Below are 25,981 nucleotides of genomic sequence, written 5' to 3'. Positions count from 1 at the left end.
GGCTTTACCCCTCCATCCCCCAACTATATATACCAACTCCAAGATCACACTACAGTGGAGAAAAGGGCAGAGTCCTGTAGTTGTCTGTTGTCCATCGTTCAACTATTTTGTTGCCCTTACTGAATTCGGCGAATCACTGAAGCAATTTTCACTGATTACTGGTTGCTGAATAAGTGTACACCAGAATACCATTTCAGTGACGTAATATAGACCCCCCCCCCCTGTACATTTTTAAATGCGCAAATATGTTAGCCACCCCCAGCAGTGTAAACATTAGCTCCAGATGATTGTTACTGTTGAAGTGACACCCTGACACCATGTGCAAAAATGGGAAAAAGGGGTTGCAGATGGATACGAATATATTGTAATAAGTTTTTATAGGTGCCGTGGGATCTTTTACATCCACCCTGAGCTAGCACTAACTCAGGCAGATGGAGCCTCAGTTTAAGAGCCGATCCAAAAGATGACAACTCAGAGTGCAGCACCCTGCTTACACTGCAATGTCAGTATTCTATCTACTAGATGGGGGAATAGAACCCACAGCCTTCTGTACCAAAGGCAAGTGTGCTACCTGTCGTGCCACTGATGGTATAAATCAATGTTATGCATAAATCATAGCAGATGAGATCTTGGCAGCTTGTACAACAATCTATTCCTTTGTATTATGCAAACTACACAATTACCTGAAAGTTAAATGTGGTACTTGTGGATGCAAAAGGCATGAACATTTTAACAGATTTATTAAATTATGGAAGTAACAAGACAAGTCACCCCAACAAATGTGTTCCTCTTGAGAAAAGGTGAAATATTAAAGCTGTTTGGGTTGTTTGCTAGAAAATATTACAGGTGCCTGCATCTCTCTTTGCCTTGTATTAAAAAGTAAAAAGTTAGCAAGCACCCATCAGTTTCGGAGAGGAGTAAAACAAATGACACCTGTAGAAACACCAAGGAGTTTTGCAAAACACCTTTTAGCCTGATCATGAGTGCATAGGTCCTACAGTCAGGTTTCAGTCAATGCTTGGACAAGAGGTTTTCTTCCGCTCACCAGTTTTACAACTCTCCTCTCAACCCCAGCATAGGAGCTAGGACAGTAAACAGAGCCAGGAAGCTGTTCTAGGGCTGGGAATGTACGTGGCTGACTCAGTCACTCTGAAGGTATAATGAAACTCTCCTGGCAAGGTACTGCAACACTGGGATTACAAAGTCTTCTACGCATTATTTTACTGTGATTTGGGAAAAACATGGAAACTACAATTGACCTCCACAGTCCCAGAGTACTGTTCCCTCTTAGAAGTCTCCATTTACAAAACATAGTTGTGTTTATTCAGCATCTGTGCAAGTACAATATGTTTGTCTGAATAGTCTTTTCACATCTTAATTTGTGCTACTTGAAGTGACATCCAGCCCCAAGCTAGTGGCTTAATATTTCTGGTTATTTGTTTTTGTCTTCTGTCTGGTCAGTGTCTTCTCTTGCAATAGAGACAGGCATTGAGGTTTTGGTATTGCTGTAAATGGGAGGGAATCTTATCTTGCTTTGTTTACTTCCAACTTTTTTTGAAAATTAATGGGAGGTGTCTGATGCAGTTTTATCTGTAGGAAAGGTGCATAGCATATTTCTACCAGGACTATAACTAGATTCCCTTATTTAGGAGGAGTAATATTTCACATTTTACTATTTGCAAAATGCCATCTCCACCAAGAAACAGCACCATCTAGAATTAAGTCATAATAGAATAGAAATTGGTGCAAAATTAAAATAGTTCAATCCCATCGCTGTTACTGTGCATACTTTTAAAGAAATAATAAATCTCAATACATGCAATAGCATGTAGTAACACAAGCTGCATTATATATTTTATAAGAGTACTGCTTTCTAGTGGTTTGATGTGATCACTTGCAACAAATGGTAGTGGTGCACTTGTGCAGTGAAGTTTTCCAGTGCCATAAGACATCACTTAGATTTCAGATCAAAATTTATTAAAATAGAATGACTAAACATGGAAGATGTGTTTTATATCAGAAATTTAAGGAACTGAATTGTGTAATTACATGACTAACTTTAATATAGCAAGACTATATACAAATTGTTTTGCTAGCCAAGGGCATATGCTAGCATTCTCTGCCATGAACTTGACAGTAAGCATCAGTCTGTGGGCATGTTCCATAAAAGTTGAAGGCGCTGTGCGAAGTCAGCTATACCTGGCTAGCCTGCTTATATATCAACTAAAGATAGATAATACAGACTTATTAAAAAACAATATCTTTAAGCAAGTTCTTAAAAAAAGAAAAAAAAAGTAAAAAGTAAAAAGGCTCCCTTTTCCTTTAATGTATGGAATGCATACCAGCATGTCCCTCAGTGATCGTATCACAACACTGATAATGGAGAGCAGGTGCCATTACGTTTTGGCCTAGGTGCAGTATTACTCCAGTACGGTGTACACATTTTACATCTGTACCTCCTGCTCCAGAACAGAAGTTTAACAAATTCTCAAAATTGATAAACGTGACTAGTTCTACAGGTACCAATTAAGGCTCGAGTACATCCAGCTGCAGACTAACCATAAAACCACTAGTTTCATTTAAAGACAAACTTGACAAATGACCACCAAGGTTGCCAAAGACCATTAATGCAGCTAAAAAGGTTAATCGTCAAAGCCATACATACACAATTTGTCCTACATATGACCAGCCAATATGAAAAACTGAAAGGGATGCTGCAGCTTATAAACAAAGCATAATAGGCCTGTAACCATCAGACTCAAAAGCTTAAACAAGCCTCTCAATGATTCAGCGCTGCAAGATACTATCCAGCATATATATTAAATGGATGGCCAAATCAGATTCAAGTCAAATGGCTTATTCACAAATAATCAGAACACAAGTTATTAGGACTTGATAGCTTGCTGTTTTACCAAGACAGAATCATTGAGCAAATACGAACATCAGATCTCAACAAAGGCAGTGTGCGCCAAAAATATCCATACAATGTTCAAGGAGCAACCAAGATAGTCAACTTACTGTTGAAGTGACTTGTGTTATGCATAAATCATTTGTGAGATACTAACCTCTGTTGTCAAGAACATTACCACATGGTCCTTTGTGTTTGTTGACTATTTATAGGACACCGAAATAATGTACCAATAAGCCAAATGACAAGATTCATGACTGTTCAAGGAATGGTAGACCAATAAAACTAGTTATGCTAGTACACAGTTCATCTCCAGTGAATTCCAACAGCTTGTGGCCAATTATACCTTCACTCATACTACATGACCTCTCTATCCACAATCAATACTGAAGCTGAGTGTACATACTGAAGCTGAGTGTACAGTACAAACGGCCAAACAAATCATAACAGTAAACATCTACATAAAACTTGACATATTGAGATACTCTACATACCATCCGACAAGTCCAAAACAACCAATGCTTAAAAGGCATATCAAGCTGACTTGTCAATGTCAGAGACAAAACTTAACTTTTCAAGATGAATAAAGTATACAATGCATTTTGCTTCTTGTTTCAATGTTTAATTAGCATCCCTCCCCTTTAACACCAACTAACCTTGTGCCTACACACAGATGCAAAGGCTAATCTTCCTAGCTGAGCAGATTGGGGAATGCATACCTATGTTCTTGTTAGGTCATCTAAGCTTGCTTTGCCTTGACAAGAGGATTGAACCCCAGCAACAATGTCCATGCAGAATAGTAATTTGGCTGAGAATGCACCAGATGAAAAATATCCAGCTGACTAGTCAGCTGATACAGCTAAATTAAGATGGACAAAATCTGTCTGAAATGTCACACTATTGCAGACATCACTTCAGTGCAATCTGTACATAAATGAAAAGTTTCCAACACAAAAGCAGAGCTGCTGTGCAAAGAACTGTCTTCCTGTTTTCATCATTTGCAAAGAGTTTGACTGTCCCTGTGAATTAAGTCCATATGTGCACACTCACAGATCATACTCTGTATAAATAAAACTTTGGATATTTGTCTCTGTCAAATGTTTGACGATTTGCTTACTCTTAGTAACTCTAGATTGCAGAGAATTGTGCTTATGCAATTGACAGAGCTTCAAAACTTGATAAGTGCTTTAATGACTGGGATGATTAGCAATATGAAACATGCAAATACAAGTACACATCAATCTAAGGATTCAGAGCATGTAAGACAAAAACAGAGAAAGGGACAATGTCACAAAACTAAAAAAACTGACATACTATGAAGACAAAAGGACATTTTGCTGTGCAATATTTTGAATAATGCTATAGCCTAACCTCAAATCAAAACATCAAGTATATAGAAAATGACAAACTGTCAGCAAAAAGTACAGGAAAAAAAAGAGGCAAGAGAGCAGTCGAAAGGAAAAAATCTAAATTGACCTTGGAAGGATTAAAGAACACTGTAGTAGGGAAGGACCAACGTTAACATCACTGGGGCTTTAGAAGTATAGACAACTGGACGAGAATTGTATGCTTGCAGATGATATAGGTGATAAAAACAAATTTACAGATATGCAACAATTGAAAGATCAGACCTTACTGAATTAGGGGTGTGAGATTTTTTCAGGTCAGATGGGATGCATTAAGATTAATTAAGGATACATTTTTTTCAGAAAGGACAATGAACATTGAATAGTGTTTTGCCAGGTAGGATAAAAATACAGCATGTATATATAATAAATGTATGGCACTGGTTTTATTCCTACTGGCTCAAAACAATCTCATCTTTAAGAACTCAGTGACGTGCAGCCCTCTTAGCTAGCTAACCTCGTGCAGGCATTAGGACTTATTTTTCACAAATCACATATTGAAAGGAGAATCCACTCAGCATGAAAAGATTTTTTGGATAAATAGCCACATAAAGTGGCTCATTTTAAAAGTGGGAATACACGGAACAAATTTTGGGTACACAATTAGGATGGAGTCCGCTTGCCAGGATAAGGTAAGAGACTCATTGCAGCAGATAGCAATATCAGACAATTAACACTTCTCATATAGCAGCATTTGATTCATCTGTGATTTTTAATGGGAGGATTAGAATACATTTTTGTTAAATTGTGTTCAACAAAACTGACAGTTTGTGAAACATAATTTGAGAACTATTATAAATAAGTTCAGAGTATAATTGTTTACTGAAACAGACCTAACAATCGGGTGGAAATTATAGGAATTAAAGATGAGAACTGATTACATCTCCGATATCAAACACTATAGGTTGTGTAACAGACAAAGTTAACCCTGAACAGATTACTGTCCTACAGTCTCTGAAGGAGATTGAAGACTGTCAAGTGGTGGCAGGGGAAAGTGTAGTTAAGCAGCATATGATGGTGTTTTGTAGTCCAGAATAATCCCCTGCAAATGCAGCAGTGCACAGCTTAAAGAAACAGTGAACCAAAAAACAAAAAGCCGGCAACCAAGGTGTATAAAGTGCAACTATTTTAATTTAGATATTGGACATATCCCTCATATATACTGACATACCTTGCCTTTGGTGGTATTTAGTTCAGTATTATACCCAATAATAGTTGATATTCCCTTTTTTGGGTAGTTTTTTGATATATAGGCAGTTGACTGGTTTCCAATTAATTTTTGATACATTGTTTCTCTACGAGTACATTGCATCCCTATTTTCCCTCATTTGGAGCCATAACACTTTTAACACAGGGGATTATACTCATGGGTAGTTTCTAATTTAGGTCCATCCATTATTTCTATTGGACCAAAACCTAGCATATGAATGGTGTCTTGAGTATTCCATACATAACAGGAATACTTTGAAATAACCACAATATTTATTGATCATTGAATTTCCCTCAAACGTAGCACTACCATGCTAAAGTTTCAGCTTATAGGTGCGGCAGGGGCTACTGAGTGGTACTAGTTTAAGAGCAACGTAGCACCATCCTATACTGAATGTTGGATTTGGTGGGAGCCATTGTGCTCCATTTCTAGTACATTCATTCTTGCATTCAGTTTTTCATCATAATTACTGAGCAGAGTGTTGACTTCATTGAATTTAGGGAGTTGATACCCCTTTGTCTATCTAGTTTTTTGGTGACTTGTTACTTATACTCTGTTATATTCAGCCTTTTGGGATGGACCTTAAACGACTACTCAGGGGTATATCCTCTGATAGAGATGATCTAGGTATATTTGGTGTTGGGGGTCCGAATATTGGTTCCAAAGGGAATGAGTATTTACCACTGGAGTCTGATTGTAAAGACTTGTTTAATCAGTTGTCTAGCAGTATGAAAAATTTAAGAGCCAATGTTTGGCATTTACGCCTATTTAAAGCCTATATGTCTAAGAACATTAGCCCTAGGGGATTACAAGTGAGGATTCAACCCTTTAACATTGATGAGGAACTGCAAAAAGGATGGGAAGGCATACAAGCATCAATGGGGTTCATACAGGCCTTAGCTTCATATTACGACCGGTGCATAGATGCTGGTATATCGGAAGTTACTAAGTTGTGTGAACAATCTAAACAAGTTGAGGTGCATAAGAATTATTCAACAAGTTTACAACAATTAGCGCAGGAACTTTCAGCCCTAGAAAAACAGCTTAAGGAGCACAAATTTAACAGGGACCTCATGCACTATGTTAAAGGGAGACCATTTGGCCCATTTAAGTATAAAATTTTCCAATGTTGGCCTTAAGTCCAACAAAAGGATATGCCCAAGATCAATATTAAGGAAAACTAGTTCTTCATCTATGAGTACACATCAGGGGATGAGTCTTCCTCTTATACAGACTATGAAATGGCACCATGTATAACCTCACCCACAGCAAAACGAATCAATACCAGCAATGATCTCCCTTTAAGAAACAAACACAGGGGTGGACGCAAACACAAGAATCATAAATGTGGAGACTTTACTCCAAATCATGAGCAACTAGTATCCAATGTCCTTATCTCCTCTCAATGTCTCACTCCTGAACAACTTGACTTAAAGGTTTAACTTTTTTGCCAGCTTTTTTGTGGTGGAAAATGATTTGTCGGATTTAATATTCCTTTGGGAGAACAATAAACTTGAAACTATTTTTTTGAGGAAAATAGTGACGCCTGTACTACTGACAATGCTTATTTTCAGAGATCGAATTTTTTGCCACCTATGCTACAAGTATTTTTATAAATGTCCTCAAAGATCTACACATATACCATGGGGAAACCTGGATCAAACCCCAATCTCTCAAAGATCCAACAAAGGACACTGATGGAACTTGGATCCAACACAATTATTATTGCACCGGTGGACAAAGGGGTGGCTATTGTGGTTATGGATTTTGACACTTATAATAATGAAGTTAAGACAACTTGATAATCGCTTGTTTTATATGGTAATGCCATTGGACCCCATCAGTACATTCAAAGGTCAGATTGACTACTTCCTCAAGTTGGCTGTGGATGAAGGGACCATATCTAACACTGCAAAACATCTTACTGTAACTAATCCCAAAAGGCAATATTTATATTTGCTATCTAAAATCCACAAATCATTAATTAACCCTCCAGGAAGACAGATTGTTTCAGGTAGGGGATCACTAACAGAACCGCTGGCGGTTTTCCTAACAATATTTAAAACCTCTGTTGCCCCTGGTGAGATCTAGAATACGGGATACTACCAAATTTTTACAAATACTACTTGAACACCATTTTTTTTTGTACGATGGATGTGGCCTCCCTATATACCAATATCCCCCACTAGGCTGGCCTTTTGGCCGTAGAGTATTGGTTGGGGGTTGCTGAACTATATCCTCCAGGTTTTAACATGCTATTACTGATGACGGAACATGTTTTGACCAAAAATGTTTTTTTTTTTTTTTTTACTACCGGGACAAATGTGTCTGGCAAACCAGGGGAACAGCTATGGGGGGGGGGGGGCATCTTTTGCCCCCATTTATGCAGATTTATTCATGGCATATGTAGAAAAATATATATGACCCCTCACAATTTGTTTTTGCCAGAAATGGATATCTGGCAATGGTATTTGGATGACTGTTGGCTTATTTGGAAGGGTGATTTGGATTATCGACAAGAATTCGTGGAATACCTGAATGGAAATAAATGGGGGAAGCAAGTTCACCTGCACACATGATCTAAATCAAATCATGTTTTTGGGCATTTTAGTTACCAAAAATGTGGATGGAACTTTAGATACACAGGGATTCCACAAATTTCCTGAATACAATTCCCTCCTACATCCGTCAAGCCACCATCTGCCATGTCATTCACAATATACCAAAATCTCAATTTATGAGAAACACATTTGTTCTGGTAGTGATAAATATGACCATCACAAATCAGACATGGTCAGAAGATTTAAGGAGCATGGGTATAAACCTAGAGTGATTACCATGGCATGTAGGGAGGTCAGTGGTATGGCCAGACAGGAATGGTTACAATATAAATCTAATGGGTCAGCCCCCATCAGACTGATCACTACATATGGGTGTAACAGGCATTTTCTGTGATGTGATATAACAAAACTGGAACATCTTACAGGCAGATGAGAAAATTAGAGCTTTGATTGATGACAAATGTCGATTTGGGTTTAGGAGGGGAAGACGTTGGCATCCCACTTTAATCATAAGGTGGGAGCCCAGGTGGTTGCCCCAACCACACAGTCCACTCTTATGGGTGATGTACTTCAGGGATATTATAGCGGTGGTCATTGTGTACATTGCAATAGACTCGGACCAAAATGTTTAGCAGTTGCAACACCAGTCAGGTTTATATCAAATTTTTTGCCAGTTGCTCATCTGACTGGGTTATATACCTAGCCACTTGTTCATGAGCAGCCTTCTATGTTGGCCAAAGGTCCAGGCCTGTGAAATTCAAGATAGTCAGCATTTAAGTGACCTCAAATTAAAAAAGCATACAAATGCACTATACAAACATGTGGTCAGTCATCCCTCTGCATCTTTTGGATTCACTGTTATATCATTAAGGGGGATAGAACAAATAAAACTGTCTGGCACAATATACTTATCAGTAAAGAAAAAAAGATGGATTAAGCTAGGTGCTTTTAATTCCTCCCAAGTTAAATAAGCATTGTGAACAGCCAATGAGTTTTTGTTTTTAATAGATGGGTGTGTATACAAGGAGTGGTGAGTTTCATTTATGGTTACACTGAGGAAGGCTTGAAACTTATGCCAAAACCGGTCTATGTGATAACTTAAAGTTGCACTTTATACACCTTGCTGCTGGCTTTTTGTTTTTTGGATGGTGGTTTGTAGGATGACATTGGTGATCAAGAAGTGGAGGAGTGTGAGGGCAGTACCAAGGATTAAATGGTGGAAACTGAAAGGGTAATTGTAAGGTGGCATTTAGCGAAGAGTTGAGACTGGTAACTCTTCACTGCCACCCAGTGCCAAATAGCTGGGTAACTACAGCAGAGCTAGAAAGGGAGACTGCTAGAAAGGTGCTTGGTGTGACATCTGGGAAGAAAGATGACAAGGAGACCTGGTGGTGGAATGAAGTGCAGGAGAGTATACAGAGAAAGAGGTTGGCGAAGTGGGATTGTCAGAGAGATGAAGTAGACAGGAGTATAAGGAGATGAGGTGCATGGCAAAGAGGTGGTGAAGGCTAAGGATAAGGCGTATGAAGAGTTGTACAAAAGGTTGGACACTAAGGAGGGAGAAGAGGACCTGTACCGATGGACTAGGCAGAGGGGCCGAGCTAGGAAAGATGTGCAGCAGGTAAGGGTGATAAGGATGAGGGAAACATACTCAAGTGAGAAGTGTGTGTTGAGCAGATGGGGGGGGGTACTTTGAGGGGTTGATGAATGAAGAGAAAGAGAGAAAAGGTTGGATGATGTGCGGATAGTGAATCATGAAGTGTAGTGGATTAGTAAGGAGGAAGTAAGGATAGCTATGAAGAGGATGAAGAATGGAAAGGCTGTTGGTCCAGATGACATACCTGTGGGAAGCATGGAGGTATTTAGGTGAAATGGCAGTGCAGTTAGATTGTTTAATGAAATCTTGGAAAGTGAGAGGATGCCTGAGGAATGGCGAAAAAAGTGTTTTGGTACCGATTTTTAAGAAGGGTGATGTGCAGAGCTGTAGTAACTACAGAGGGATTAAATCGATCAGTCACAGCATGAAGTTATGGGAAAGAGAAGTGGAAGCTAGGTTAAGAAGGGACGTGATGATTAGTGAACAGCAGTATGGTTCCATGCCAGGAAAGAGCACTACAGATGTGATGTCTGCTCCGAGTGTTGATGGAAAAGTACAGAGGTCAGAAGGAATTGCATTGCGTCTTTGTGGACTTAGAGAAAGCATATGACAGGGTGCCTAGAGAGTTGTCGTATTGTATGAGGAAGTTAGGAGTGTCAGAAATATGTAAGAGTGGTACAGGATATGCATGAGGGTAGTGTGACAGCAGGATATGCATGAGGGTAGTGTGACAGCAGTGAGGTCTGCAGTGGGAGTGATGGATGCATGTAAGGTGGAGGTGGGATTACATCAAGGATCAGCTCCGAGCCCTTTCTTATTTGCAATGGTGATGGACAGGTTGACAGACGAGATCAGACAGGAGTCCCCGTGGACTATGATGTTTGCAGAGGACATTGTGATCTGTAGTGAGAGTAGGGAACAGGTGGAGACTACCCTGGAGAGGTGGAGATATGCTCTAGAGAGGAGAGAAATGAAAGTCAGCAGGACTAAGACAGAATGTGTGTGTGTGAATGAGAGGGAGGATAGAGAAATGGTGAGGATGCAGGGAGTAAAGGTGGTGAAGGTGGAGGAGTTTAAATACTTGGGATCAACAGTTCAGAGTAATTGTGAGTGTGGAAGAGAGGTGGAGACAGTACAGGCAGGAAGGAGTGGGTGGAGAAGAGTGTCAGGAATAATTTGTGACAGATGAGTACCAGTAAGAGTGAAAGGTCTACAAGAGGGGCGAGACCAGCTATGTTATATGGGTTCGAGACAGTGGCATTGACAAAAAGGCAGGAGCTGGACATGGCAGAGTTAAAGAGGTTACGATTTGCACTGGGTGTGATGAGGGTGGACAGGATTAGGAATAAGTATATTAGAGGGTCAGCCCAGGTTGGAAGGTTTGGAGACAAAGCCAGAGGCGCAAGATTATGTTGATTTGGACATGTGCCGAGGAGGGATGCAGAGTATATTGGGGAAAAAGATGCTAAGGATGAAGCCGTCAGGTAACAGGAAAATAGGAAGGCCTAAGATAAGGTTTATGGATGTGGTGAGAGGACATGCAAGTTGGTTGGTGTGACAGAGCAAGATGCAGATGACAGGAAGAAATGGAAACAGATGATCAGCTGTGGTGACCCCCAACAGGAGCAGCCAAAAGAAGACACTTCAATTGTAAAGTCAACTGCAGAAGGCTTAGAGAAATTCATAGATTTGTTGTGCAAAAACACAGGAAGGAAAAATAATAGCTGGTATCTTGAATTTAAAATGTATTAGATACAGACTAGATTGATTCTTCAATATTAATAAGGAACTTTACTACATATGTATATGAATTGCTCCAGACAGCAAACAAATCTAGGAGGGAACAGAACATAATGGGTATAGTTTTTGTTCCTAAGGGAAGTAATTTTACTTCATGTCAAGCTTTACTACCTCTGATGTGCAGTAGTCAAGGAGTTGTAAAAACTTCTGCCACAATGAAATCTAAACCAATGCACATAAGATTACCAGACAACATGGAAGCAAAACAGTAACTACATAAAACTAATTGAGAGACTCATTTGGTTAGAAGATGGCAGAAGGAGAGGAAAGGGAAACTGAATGCAAAAAAGTTATGATCTAGGAACAAAAAGTCAGGAAGATACAATTCCATAACAAATCACTTGTGATAAAATACAGTAAATGGAAACAAAGGTACACTGTAACCTTGAAAACTAAGCTGGACCGATAAAGGACAAAACTTTTGAATACAAGATCCTTGGGATATTAGCAAACAATTTTATAGGTATACAAAGTGTGGTAGGAGTAAAAGACTATTTTTGGAATCTGCAAACAATTTAACAGATTGTAGAGAGAGTTGCATGTTAAGCAAAGCAGTCTGGCTACACAAAGTGAGAGTTGACATTTGGCCAATAATATCCAGGCAACTTGAGATATCAAAATTTACCATGTCAAAACAAAAATACTAGGCAGACTGGACTAACAAAACACATGTAGGAGACCATTAGTAACAAGGACCAGAGAACACCTCACCATAAAACTGAATCTAGTGAACAGATGTAACTACTTTAAGAAGAGATTTCACAAAATTGCAGGCTTGTATTTAAGCCCATCTTTAAAGGAAAAGGGAAATGGACAAATTCAGGTCATGCAGTCCATTAGTCTACTTCACTGTTGTGAAAAAATGGAGAAAGTTATTTTGGATAAATTGTCAAACTTGGAAAAGTTGCAACCATATATCAACATGCACACGTTGAAAATGGTTCTATGAATAACCTGTAGCAATATTTAACAAAAAAAGCTTAAGTGTATTGTGACATTTATGTAGACCTATCAACACATTTTTAAAGTTTAAACACAGCACTTAATTAGAACCGGATATTAATGCAATCTTGACAAGACAGAGCTGCATGGATTACAAAATATGACATGGCAAGTATACAGCAATTGGCAGGTGAAATTCTACATTATAGGTGGGGTGTCCCACAGGGGGTCTATCCTAGGCCCATAAGTTAGACTGCATCTTGCTGAATTACATTTATCCGAGGCATTCTGCAATCTATATGCAGAATACTTGAAAATGAGAAAATTGATTACATATGTTATGGACAGGAAATGTATTCAAAAGAACTTCACTAGACTGACCAGTTGGGCACAGGAGAATAAGCTAATAAATACATTACCAACTAAGCATACAAGATTTTGGAAATAGAATGAATATTAAATATAGCACTCCATGATCAAAACTGGATGATCAAAACTGGATTTGTTTAATTAAAGGCCACACTCCACATTTGAATTAAAATCTGCTTAATGTATTTAATTGATTCATTAATTCCTAGATTTACTATTTTATTGATTCTATAAACCCAATCTGTCTTACCCTTTTGCAAGTGACTGAGAGGAACATTATTCAGACAATCTTAATTTTCTAACTATCATTTCATAAAGATGAGGGCATGGTTGATTATGCAGTAGTTCAATACTGATTCAATGCAGTTTGCTTATGGGTATGTATCCTGCAATACTGGCTCCTATCTTATACCAATTTCTTGCTGGGATATGCTCATCTCATTAGGTCATTAAATGGATCAAACTGGATTCTGCTTGGTCTGGACTAAACAAACATGAATGGGGGGGGTCTTACTAGCTGGATAATTTCACTTCACCTTAGTGACTGGGTTTGTTCTCCATTTGCTACATCCAGGAATTTTTGGGCACACCCATCCTTTGAGGTATAGGTATACCATTTTATCAGTGGATAGTTACAATTTTAAACACATCTGAAAGGTATTTTTCATTATGGATATTTCAGAAAGTACATTAAGGAATATCTCATGTCATCCAGGGACCTAGAACATGTCCAATAGCAAGCAAAACACTGGAAATGTGTTTTATTTAAGGCAATGGTGTTCTGAGAAAATCTCAGAAATCTGGTTTCCAGCAAATATAGAAAAGCCCCACAATTTCTTTCTGGTATGAAGGCATGGTAAGCTCTAAACCCAAATAAGGAGGGAAAATTATTGTTGCAATAAAACAAAGCTGCAGTTCCAACACAAAACTATTTATGTTCAAGCTGGGGGAAGGTCTTGAGAGCAGTCAAAATGTTAAGAATTGTTACCAAGTACAGCAACCTTGCTACAGTTTACATTTTGCTGTAATTTCTTTATCTGCTATCCACATGTCCAGTAGCCAGACTTTGCCTAAAAAGGCACTATGGTATGAGCAAGGGCCTTGGCCAGTAAGCAAAAGCCAAAGGAGTAAGGCCATCCTTGGCAAAGCAATTCAGTCTGCCATCTCAACCAAAAGCCGACATCCTGGATTCCCATAGAAATACATCAAATACTTAGCCAATTGCTGAAGCCAATCTTTTCTTCGCATCTAGACATCACTCCAGGAAATACAAGATTATACTCCACACCAGAGTGTTGTGTGCATTTAACAGAGAAAGACTGATATCAAACATGTCTGTGCATGCCCATCAGGGTTAAGCACCTCAAGCCATTTCCACCCACACAGGCTACCAGAAGTTCAAGCATATTGCTCAGAGACTGAAGAGCCCTTGAAACATCATGAATCCTAGCACTAGAGAGGCAACTACCTAAATCACCCTGTCATTGTCCAGCCTTGTAAACAGTGAGTCCATGTGCTTGACAAGAGTCATCGGTTGCAAGGACATTTTGTTCCCATGGTTTCAGTGGTGGCAGATAGTAGAAAATTACAAGGCTATAGACTAACTGTGCAAGGGTGGTGGTGTCATGTCTGTTAAGTCTCTGCTGTAGCTTTATCTTCCTTGTTCAAGGCGGCTTGACAAGTAACCTTTTGAAAGCCTCAGCATATGCTGGTTTGCCATATGTCTGTTGCAAGGTGGGTTGTCAAATGTCATGCTGACAGACCATCTCTTTTTACAGATACTTGCACCTCTCAGAGACTGCATCATGTATACCAAGTAGTATGCTCAGACGTCACATCGTTAGCATACTCTGTCACATTTTTAGAGAGCTGCTGCAAGTACTTGACAATGCATACTTTAAGGTGGGGGGTGCCTGGTGAGGAGCTCGTAAAGTGGACCTGTTGTCAATAGTTAGACTAAAATCCAGACAAAATGCTCAGTTACAAATTAGCATTTCTAAGATAAAGATCAAACATTTGAAAATTAAAGTGAACTTCTGCTGCATTACATGCAACTTCTTTCCATCAGCCCAATTTGTAACATTTTTCTCTACTTTCAATTTGCCAGTCCTGCTCAGCTTACATTTTCCCTTAGAAATTTCCAGTTCTTTTGTTTTATTACCCAAAGAACTGAATGCAAATTGGCACAAAATGCAATGTGTAAAATGTACTTTATCACAGTCTTACATTCCAGTGTTATAGTATCTGCATAAACCAAGGAACTACAATCAACTTAACATGAAAAAAATATTTGCTTTACACCCTTACTGCTGTCTTACTTTTGTCATACATTTGCATAAATGGCAATTGCTTACATTGCAACATGAGAATGTACCTGCAAAGATACTGCACAGTTCATATCTAACATCAAGCAATCGGGGACAAATCAACAGACTCAGGGACACTAACACTATTAACGTGAAACATCGGCAGAATAAGAGAAAGTGAATATTCATTTTCTGAACTATAAGAATTCTATAACTATAATTACTATGAGTAAGCACAATTCACAAGCTTTTCTCAGTCACCAGTTTTAAGAGAGACGGACCTAAAATTTGAGTCAAATCAGGACAGTGGAGAGGTAGGATATCTAGTCCATTAAATATACAAGTTTTCAAGGAACCATCAGGGGTGGCAGATGCTGATCACAGACCTGCTGTTCATAAAATCCGTGAACTACCCAAAAAGAACAAATGGGGATACTTGGGATTAACATGGCTAGGCTTGTAAAGGCTCTAGGGCCACTAGTGTCCTAGCACTATTTTTAAATTAACTTTTGCACCAACATCTAGCCGATTTGTATAGTCATGACCAGAGTTGTAGATCACATTTGCATTTTGTTAACCTTTATCAAAAGAGTTTATTGCATTTTTGTGTGTGTGTGGTGGTGGTGGGGGGGGGTAGATGAACATTATATTGCAGTACATAGTACCAAGGCTGAATGAAAATTCCATCAAGTACAGAATAAAACTAAAAAAGCCTCAAAATTAGAAAATAGGGAGGGGTCTTATTGCAATCCAGCCAAGAGCATGTACTGGTCCTTTAATGCACCCACACTAAACAGAAAATGTACCAGGGAATCAGACTTTACTAATGAAAAAATAATAATATTGTCAATGTTTTAATTTAAGATATGGAAAAAGCAACTTACTAGGTGCACATAGTTACATCAGTTGAAATCTATACAGAGTACATGAAAGGGGGGGGTGTGCAAGGGACCATAGAATTTACACTGCAAAGAAGTTTGACATTGGGGCAGTGAAGTAAAGGACATGCACACTAAAGACAGCATCCAGCCTTTGATGCCCACCGATTAAATTAAATGCAGTGTGTGACTCCTGTGCCCTGGACCAGCAATCAAGGATCCTCAAATCCTCACCACTAACACCAGTGAGGGGCATCTCATATAGGAGGAAAGGATAACAAATTCACACAGTAAAGTGCAACTTTCTTTAAGAGCACACAGATCAGTCAGTTCGGGGCTGGTCGCTCCCTTGCTCTCCAGGTTCCTAATAAGACTCCCCACTGGCACAGCTATAGGGTTCAGATCTCAGCCTAGCACCTCAAGCTTCCTCTCTGTCCAACCAGTGCTTCGTATCCCTGCCCAAGTAGCTGACACACATACACACTTTGTGAAGAGTTTATACAACCAGCCACTCCTGGGAAAGGCTGGCACAGGTTCTCCAGCTGTGCCCCTTTTTCCATAGACTATATGGTAGTTATCAGCTGCCACTACCCACTAATAATCAGCTACTCAAAGGCCCTTAAAAGGGTGTCCAATTATTACTGTGCAATATTATCCAATTGGTAGTATAGCCCACAGCTAAAGCTATTGGAGTGGGTTTGTACAATTTTACCAAAGGCATGCAAGTACTCTTAAGAGATTAAATCTCTACACAAAACAGCCACAGTTGAAAGGTTTTAAAGATATTTAACAAATAGTCAAAACACAAGACATTACTTTTTACTACACAGTACTAGTCAAGAGATCAGAGAAATAGTTAAAATAATTCAGTAGTACAGTTCTGACATCACAGAAAAATGGTCTAATATTTCTAGTGTCTAGCTATTTCTAAGAGAAAACACAAGTCTTAGATAAACTTACATATAGAGCTAGACAGTGCTGATGGACTGGATAAGTCCAGACAAAAATGCTTAGTGCTCTCAGATTCTCTGTTTTTAAAATCACATTCCTGGTTCACAATACATTATTCTTCACACTTTCCTGGGGTTCCCAGGCTAACAGGCTACATTGTTTAGTAAGCTCACACCAGGTCAGGAAGCAAAGCCATTAAGGACATTTATGCATGCAAATTCTGGCCATTACTCTGGCCTTAAAACAATAGCAAGAATTCCTTAATCTAGACAGGCTGGAGCCAACTTTAAAGATCGAAGACAGTAATAAAGTGCTTGACTTAACTTCCTTGCGGCAGAGTGCACGGTTACATTTTTGCAGTTTCACATGCAACACTATTTTTACCATTTAAGACAAGCCTGTGGTTTACATTAATATTTACAAACAGAATTATCTATAAAATTCTATCTGGCTAGGCTGGCAGCCTTCACCCCCCCCCCCCCCAGAACTCAAGCTAATTTTTCAAGTGACCCTTGAGAAACGCTGCTTGAGAGGGTTGGGTCTGAGTATACCTTACCCCATTACCTGTCTTGAGAGCCCATCTGCATTGGCATTACTAATTCCACTGCAGTGCTGCACTGACATATATGCTTGCAAGCCTAGGCTCCATCTTAGCAACTTGGCATTGTTCTGGCTGGCTCTGTTTAACCATGTTAGAGGGTTGTGATCCATTAGAACAATGACTACATCCATACAGATAAGGCTGAAGTTTCTGCTGTGCCCACACTATGGCTAGACATTCCTTTTCTACAGCTGCATAGCATTCCTCTCTGGGTTGGAGCATACGGCAGAGATAAACCACTGGGTACTTTTCTCCCTCTGAAGAAATCTGGCTAAGTACAGCCTCCACCCCATGGTTCGAAGCATCCACCTGCACAACAAATTCTTTGCTGTAATCTGGACTGGCTGACACAGAGTCCTCCCAAAGCTTCTTTACGCTTCTGGAATGCTTGCACACATGCTGGGGTCCACACTACCTTATCTAGCCTGTTCTTCCTTGTCAGGTCTGTGAGGGGAACAGCTATGGTGCTATAACTGGGGACAAACTGTCTGTAGTACCTTACTGTCCGTAAAAATGCCCTCACCTGCTTTTTAGTAACAGGTGCAGGCCATGCCAGAATGGTTTCCACTTTGGCAGGTTCTGGCCTTATCTTACCACTCCCCAACTCTATGTCCCAGTCAGGAGACCAGTGCCATACCCACCTGACAATTGCTTGGCTTAATGGTCAACCCTGCCCTCTGTAGTCTGCCCAGCACCTCTCTGACATGCTGCAGGTGCTCTGGCCAGGAATGGCTGCAGATGGCAATATCTAGGCAAGCAAGGGCAAACCCTTCTGCTCCTATTAGGATATGATCTACCAGCCTCTGGAAAGCTGCTGGGGAATTCTTCATCCCAAAGGGCATCTTTGTGAACTCCTACAAGCCAAAAGGAGTCAAAGGCTGACCTATCTAGCACTGGGAGTCAAGGGCACCTGCTAGAAACCCTTGGTAAGATCAGTGGTTGTAAGATACTTAGCCCCACCCAGCTGCTCTAGGGTCTAATCTGTCCTAGGCATAGGGTAAGCATCTGACTGATTAATTTCCTGTAATCCACATGGAACCTGGTGCTGTCATCCTTCTTTGGCACCAGCACCACTGGGGAGGCCCAGGGACTGTTGGACTCTTGAATCACCCCTAGTTCCAACATCTCCTGTACCTCCTCCCTCAGAGTCTGTGACTCTCAGACACTCTATAAGGGGCCTATCTAATAGGCCTTTGGGGTCCTGTATCCACCTGGTGCTGCCCCAGGTGGGTGCACCCTGGTTTCCCAGTGAACATGTCCCCAAATTCCTGCAACACTGCTTGGATTTCTCGAACCTGGGTAGGAGATAGCTGGGACATTGCTACCCCTTCCACTGAGGTGTCAGCCCGAGCCTCACTGAAGAGATCAGTCCCCAGATCTCCCTCAGACTTCTCCTGCAATCCACTGTAAATGCTCAGCACAAGGCCCTTCCTATCATGGTAAGGTTTCATCCTGTTAACATGGCACAATTTGTGCCCTTGCCATCTGCCCAGCAGTTCCACCATGTGATTAACATCACTTACCTTTCTTACCACCTTGCACGGTCCCCTCCCAAGCTGCTTGCCAGCTTGCTGTGTCTGACAGGAATGAACTATTATCTGCTGCCCCACAGCACACACTAGCTCAAGCATTCCTATCATACTACACTTTTTCTGTTGTTGGGCTTCTGCCAGGTTCGCCTGGGCCAAGCCCATGAGTTCCCTGAGCCATGTCCTGAGGTTTAGGACATATGCCACAACAGACACCTTGTGAGACATGCACCTCACCTTCCCACTCGAATTAAATCTAGAGGTCCCTTCACCCTATGCCCATACAGCAACTCAAAGGGTGAAAAACCTGTGGATTCCCGGGGAACCTCTGTACGCAAACAGATGGGGCAAATATTAGTCCCACTCCCTCTTAAACTGATCTACAAATGCCCATAGCATGGACTTGATTGTAGAGTTTAACCTCTCAACAAGACCATTAGTCTGGGGATGGTAGTGGGTGGTCTTCATGTGCTTCACCCCACAGGATTTCCACAGACAAGCCAGCAGGTCTGACATGAAATTGGCACCTCTGTCAGTATTTCTTTTGGGAAACTGACCCTGCTGAAAATCTCTAACAAAGCATCTGCCATCTTCTCTGCCTCAATGCAGGACAAAGCCACTGCCTCAGGGTATCGTGTAGCAATAATCCACTACCACTAGGATATACTTTTTCCCTGTGGAACTTGGGGTACTCAAGACGACCCACAATATCCATAGCTACCCTCTGAAATGGCTCCTCAATCACAGGCAAAAGCATCACAGGAGCTCACTGTCTCCTGCCTTGCCTACCTTTTGGCAATGCTCACAGGTCCTGTAGTACCCTGTTACATCTCTGGAAATTCCTGGCCAATACAAGTTATGCATAATACGCCTCTGTTTTATGCCCATATGACCGGCAAAGGGAATATCATGGGCTATAGCTAGAAATGCCAGACGGTAGGCTCTAGGCACTACCAGCTGCTCACTTTCTAGCCCTCCCTCATGGGCCCAGGCTACCAGACCCACATGCTCGTCTCCTAGCCTTACTGCATGTAATTGCATAAGCACATGGTACTACTTCATCCAAATCCTTCCCTATCAAGACATCTGCAGGATGGTAGTTTTGGTACCCCTATTGTCTCAAGACAACCTACTAATGGCATTTTGTCTTTCCCCACTTACTGGCTCCCTCACCTTTTGCTCCCCCACCTTGCCTCCATGGACACCTATACACCACATGGCCCCACTGGTTACATTCAAAACATTTAACCCTTGCTCCTGGAATTTACCTGGACTAGTGGCTTCCCCTGCTACTGGCAGATTCTGTTGGGGCAGTCTGTGCTACCCACCATGGGTTTCTTTAGACCCATGAGAAGTACTGGGGGTCCCTATTCCTGTGCAGGGCTGCTCTGCTTGCCAGGTATAGGTCTCCCTTTTTCCCCCAACTCATTTGAAGTAGCACATTGTCTATCAGCTAACCAGATCCTCATGTCCTCAGGCAAAGTGCTAAGGGGCTTGTTCCCTCACTAAAAGGTCTGCTAGCCCTTCAAAAGTGGTGACCTAACATCCACTTACCCACCGATGGAATTAAGTGCCCAGTTCAGCAACATATTCACACACACTCATCTGCCTTGCGTCTATGCTCACAAAACTTTTTCCTGTATGTTTCAGGTGTTAGCTTAAACAATTCTAACAAGTGATATTTAACAGCAGTATAATCAAAACATGCATGACACTTGACAAAACAGTTACAGCTTTACAATGGAGTAAGGGGGTCAGGAACCATACCCAGAGCCTTTGGTTAATGCCATACTGTCTGCATACCCTCAAACATATGAATGAAACTATCAAAATTATTCCCCTCTAAACTGCAGAAGAAATGTACTGACCTGTTGTGCTTCTTGGGTCCAGTTACTCCCCTTCCCCATTACCTCCATGACTCTGGTGAAGAGTCAGCATTTCCCTCTCATGCTTCCTCTGCCACTTTTCCTCAGCATCCATGCATAACAGTTTCTCATTCTCTTCAGCCTATAGACTTCTCTCAGTCTCTCAGCTGCTTCCATCTCCAAACGCCTGGCCTCCAACTCAAGTCTCTCTAGCTCCAGATGGATTTTTAGGTCCTATGCAGAAAGGTTGAGCTGTCCATTCTCAGAGGGTATTATATCTCCACTGCCAGTCTGATTGTCCTCCTGGTTGCTGTTTTCTGATGCAGACCTAATTGCAGCCTTGGTTAAAGCTGCCTTAGTAAGGTTTCTATGCACCAGCTGGCACATCTCAGCCAGCAGACTCCTTGTCAGCTTTCCATACTCCTCTGCTGACATGGTGCCTGCTCACCCTGACTAAGCTAACAAAATTAATAGTACAATTGTGATCTGAACTCTGAATATTCACTGTGTGGCTGAGAGTACAAAACGCCTTCAAAGCTCACTGTACACCAGCTACAGGAATTCACTCCACCCACACCACTACAAGCCAATTAGTATTTGCTAACCAATTAATATGTGGTGTGGATATCCCACCACTGCCAAACAATGTGTGATGCCTGTGCCCTGGCCCAACAATCAAGGAGCCTCAATCCTCACCACTATCACCAGTGAGGGGAGTCTCATATAGGAGGAAAGGATAACAAATACACAGTAAAGTGCAATTTCCCTTAAGAACACAGATCAGTCAGTTCAGGACTGTTCGCTCCCTTGCTCTCCAAGTCCCCAATAAGACTCCCCACTGGCACACCTAGAGTGTCCAGATCTCAGCCTAGTGTGCAAGCTAACACCTCCAGCACCCTCTGTCAAACCAATGCTTTGTGTCCCTACTCAAGTAGCTGACACACACAGTGTTTATACAAACGCACAGACACTCCTGAGGAATGCTGGCACAGGTTCTCCAGCTGTGCCCCCCCCCCCCCACACACACAGACTATATGGTAGTATCAGCTGGCATCACCCACTAATAATTATCAGCTACTCAAAGGGCCTTAAGGTGTCCAATTACTGCACATTATCCAATTGGTAGTATAGCCCACAGCTAAATATTGGAGTGGGTTTGTACAATTTTACCAAAGGCATGCAAGTACTCAAGAGCTTAAATTATCTCTACACAAAACAGCCAGAGTTGAAAGGTTTTAAAAATATTTAACAAATAGTCAAAACACAAGACAATACTTTTTACTACACAGTGCTAGTCAAGAGTTCAGAGATCAGAGAAATACCTAAATTCAGTAGCACAGTTATGACATCACAGAAAAAACTTAGCTAGAAACTAGAAAGATTAGACAGAGAAAGCAGAAGTCTAATATAAACTTACATATAGAGCAAGACAGTGCTGATTTGGATAGTCCAGACAAAAATGCTTAATGCTCTCAGATTCTCAGTTTTTAAAATCACATTCCTGGTTTACATTACATCATTCTTCACACTTCCCTGGGGTCCCAGGCTACATTGATTAGTAAGCTCACACCAGATCAGGAAGCAAAGCCAATTAAGGACATTTATGCATGTAAATTCTGGCCCATTACTCTGGCCTTAAAACAATAGCAAGAATTCCTTCATCTAGACAGGCTAGAGCCAACTTTAAAGATCAAAGACAATGATGAAATGCTTGACTTGGCTTCCTTACAGCAGAGTGCACAGTTACATTTTTGCAGTTCCACATGTAACTTTTTACCAATTAAGAGGACAAGCCTGTGGTTTACATTAACACTTACAACTAACAGAATTATCTATAAAATTCTATCTGGCTAGGTTGGCAGCCTTCACACAGTGCTCAATTTGTTTTTACAGTAAGTGAAAACTCGTTCCCCTTACCATTGTACAGTATGGTGAACATGCAAGGAGCCCAGCATATGTAATAAACGATAACCACGGGCAACAGCACTCTAGTAGCCAAGCCTTGTCTTCTCCGTGCCCAGCTGCTGCCACAAAAACCAACCACGTGCGTCCTGCCACTTTTTAGTTGCTGTCGCCGGGCGGCAAACCACAAGCGTAAATTGGCAAAAGTAACCACCGCTGAACAAGGAAAAAATATGAGGGCAGTGAGCAACAGAGAGTAGGGCACGTTGCTCGAGTAGTCCGGGTTGCAGATGAGAGACGCCCTGGAGAAAGTTACCCGCATCACTCCCGCTTGTGGAATGGAGATGGGGAAAAGAAAGAGTGGCGGCAGCACCCAGACTGCAGCTATAACCAAACGTAAGCGGGTAGGGGTAAGTAGCATCCTGTATCGTAAGGGGAAAAAGACTGCTATGTAACGCTCCAAACTAACGGTGGCCAGCGAATAGATGGAGGAAGCAAACACACTGGAATTAAGAAAAGCCACTATGTGACAATAGTTGTGAGCAATAGCTGGGTCCTCATCGTTGTCATCGTCAGGAGGCTCCATAATTAAACTACCGTAGAGATTGAGGGGTACAACAACTAGGGCAAGAGCAGCATCAGCACAGGTCAAGGACAGCAAAAAATAGCGACTGTTGTTGGACCAGCCAGATACTGAAGAGGCGATAACCAGGACGACGGCAGAGTTGCCCACGATGATTAGAGCACCTAGTACAGAGATAATCCCAATCTTAATAGTGCGAGTTGTGCCACTGCAACAATCCAGCTCTTCCGCCAGTGCTGGAAGCCTTGGAGCTGACCCTGCGCTACTGGCGTTCAAACCCATTAGCGCTGCCCCAATGAGAATGTATACGGAGGACCCGGGCACCACTGAAGTGTTTTGTACATTATACATTTTGTAGATATAGAATTGTCTGTTATTATTAGAAAAGAAAAAAAGAAAGCTGCAGAACTCGAAGACAAAAACACTCCACTCAAAAAAATCCCAAAATGATTACTCTCGATCCCTACTCGGGGAAAAAATTAAAAGCGGGGCGCGTCCGCTTCACACGTTTATGTAGTTCACCTGTTTAGCATCTCACATACCTCATCCCACCTGAGTGTAGTTCAGCATGAAAGATTTAAAGGACCACCGTCCTGTATACATCTCACCTGTATCTCATCAGAACGAGCAGCCTCATTTTGAGACTGTGAAAGGGTTTGTCGCACTTATTTTTAATAATTTATTGCAATAAATATCCACGAAAAAATATAAATTCTAAAAAAAAATAGCAAAACAATTTTTGTCTAATTACAAAAATTACAGATGTTGTCATTGCTGTGAGTTTCCTAGCTGAATTTTTAAGTGTTCCACGTTTTGCTCATTTGTTCCAAGTCTTAAAAGGTATAGGTTTTGGAGATAAAAGGTTGAGAATCAGATAGCCGGTTATAAAGATAAACTTGGAAGAATTTCATGGTGCTATGGATTTTAAACTTGTGTGAAGGTGTTTGTGATCGCCTACTTTTGAAAACTAACCTAGCGCTGAGAGGAGAGAAGAGGTATAATCATCTCGGGCCAGCACTGGGTTTCCAAAATGGACAACTCTTACTGTTATTGGTTCTAAATGCACCTCTCTGCCCACACCTCTCAACTGTCCAGATTTTCGCAGTATGTCCAGATTTTTGCCTCATGTTTTTGACCTGTTTCTCCTAAAATTGTTTTTTTTTCTGTCAAATCATTGAGAATTGAAGTCAAGATATGATGTCAGACATTTGAATTTCAGACCTCATATCCTTCAGAAAATTCCTGCAAATGGAAAACCTTAGTCTGTCTATCCATTTTTTAACTTAGCTAGAGCAATATTTAAAAATTGTCCCTATTTTGGGGGCTGTTGTCCCCACATTATTTGTGGCTTTGTCCAGATTTCTTGCTTTAAGAGGTTGAGAGGCATTTATTTATCTCTTAGTGTAAGAATTCTAGACACAGCCAAAAATAGGGGTGGGATGGAAATGCCCAAAATCAAGAGCATGTTTTCTGCATTGCTGCAATGCACTTAGGAAGTCGATAGAATAACGTCTTGTATTAGCATATGTTTTTTGAAGGATATGAAGCTTGAAACTCAAACATATATAATTAATTAGTGATTCTAATCCTCAATGTTTTACCAGAAAACCACAAGTTTTATGAGGAGCACACCAAACATATGACGTAAAAATCTAGACAGCTGAAAGGTACTCTAGATAGATGTAGCTAAGTCTCACCATATGCTGTGACTATTCCTTAGGCATACAATGTATTAACAGTCAGCATTTGGCCAGAAAGTAAGGACAGACTGTAAGCAGTGTCCAAGTGGGTATCATCTACCAAAAATGAGGAAGATGATACAAGCTAATGCTGCTATGTTTGCATCTCAGGAAGTAAATGAAATGTATCCTGGAAAGGAGTGCCAAAGCAGCCTTCTGAAGAGGCCCGGTATAATCAAAGAGACTTAAGAAATACAAGATGGAGGCATAAATCGATGCTTACTGGGGAAGCAGATGGACTTGCAGCCAAGGCAGTTGGTAAAGAAATGTGCAGATTTAACTGGTCAAGTTATCTTTTTGCATTCAAATTTTAATGCTGTATAATAAGGGGTGGAGAAATGCAGATTTCATCTGTATGTTATTCCACGTGAAACTTCATATTAAGTTGTTTCTTAACTATCATCATCACCTCTCTTTTTCCCATTTTCTACGTGGCATCAGTAGACACCACACACCATCCCCATCTCTCTTGATTCAGTGCCATTCTTCTACTTTCTTCAACAGGCATGCTCGACTGTCACAGGTCTTCTCTCACATAATCCATCCAACTCTTTGCTGGATGCCCTCATTTCCTCTTGCCTTCTTCCTGTCTGCCCCAAATCTTCTTCATCAGATTGTCCTGTAATTTTCTGCACATGTGCCCATATCACTGTAATTTGTTCTCTTTGACTGTCTGTGCAATTGGAACTAATTTGGCTTCTGCTCTGATGTCCACGTTTCTTTGTCTCACAGTGTACATTTTGCCACCCATCTACGACACTTCATCTCCATTGCCTCTAGCGTCCTCAATTGCTTTGCCTTTACTGCCCAGGTTTCCATACCATATAGTAGTAC

The 25,981-nt window shown here is 40.9% G+C and overlaps 1 protein-coding gene across 1 annotated transcript in view; it reads right to left on the bottom strand.

Annotated features, from left to right (window-relative positions):
- LOC122810294 (histamine H2 receptor-like) overlaps positions 1-23,946 on the bottom strand; it is a 192,908-nt gene extending 168,962 nt beyond the window's left edge. Inside the window, exon 1 of the mRNA XM_044081848.1 lies at positions 22,841-23,946. Within this exon, the coding sequence (XP_043937783.1) occupies positions 22,841-23,759 (919 nt within the window). The 5' untranslated portion in view covers positions 23,760-23,946. The remainder of the gene's footprint in view (positions 1-22,840) is intronic.
- Positions 23,947-25,981: the final 2,035 nt, after the last annotated feature.

Source organism: Protopterus annectens, chromosome 8.part1, assembly GCF_019279795.1.
Source record: "Protopterus annectens isolate FY-2018-M chromosome 8.part1, PAN1.0, whole genome shotgun sequence".
NCBI lineage: Eukaryota > Metazoa > Chordata > Ceratodontiformes > Protopteridae > Protopterus > Protopterus annectens.
This window is presented reverse-complemented; position numbering and strand designations above follow the sequence as displayed.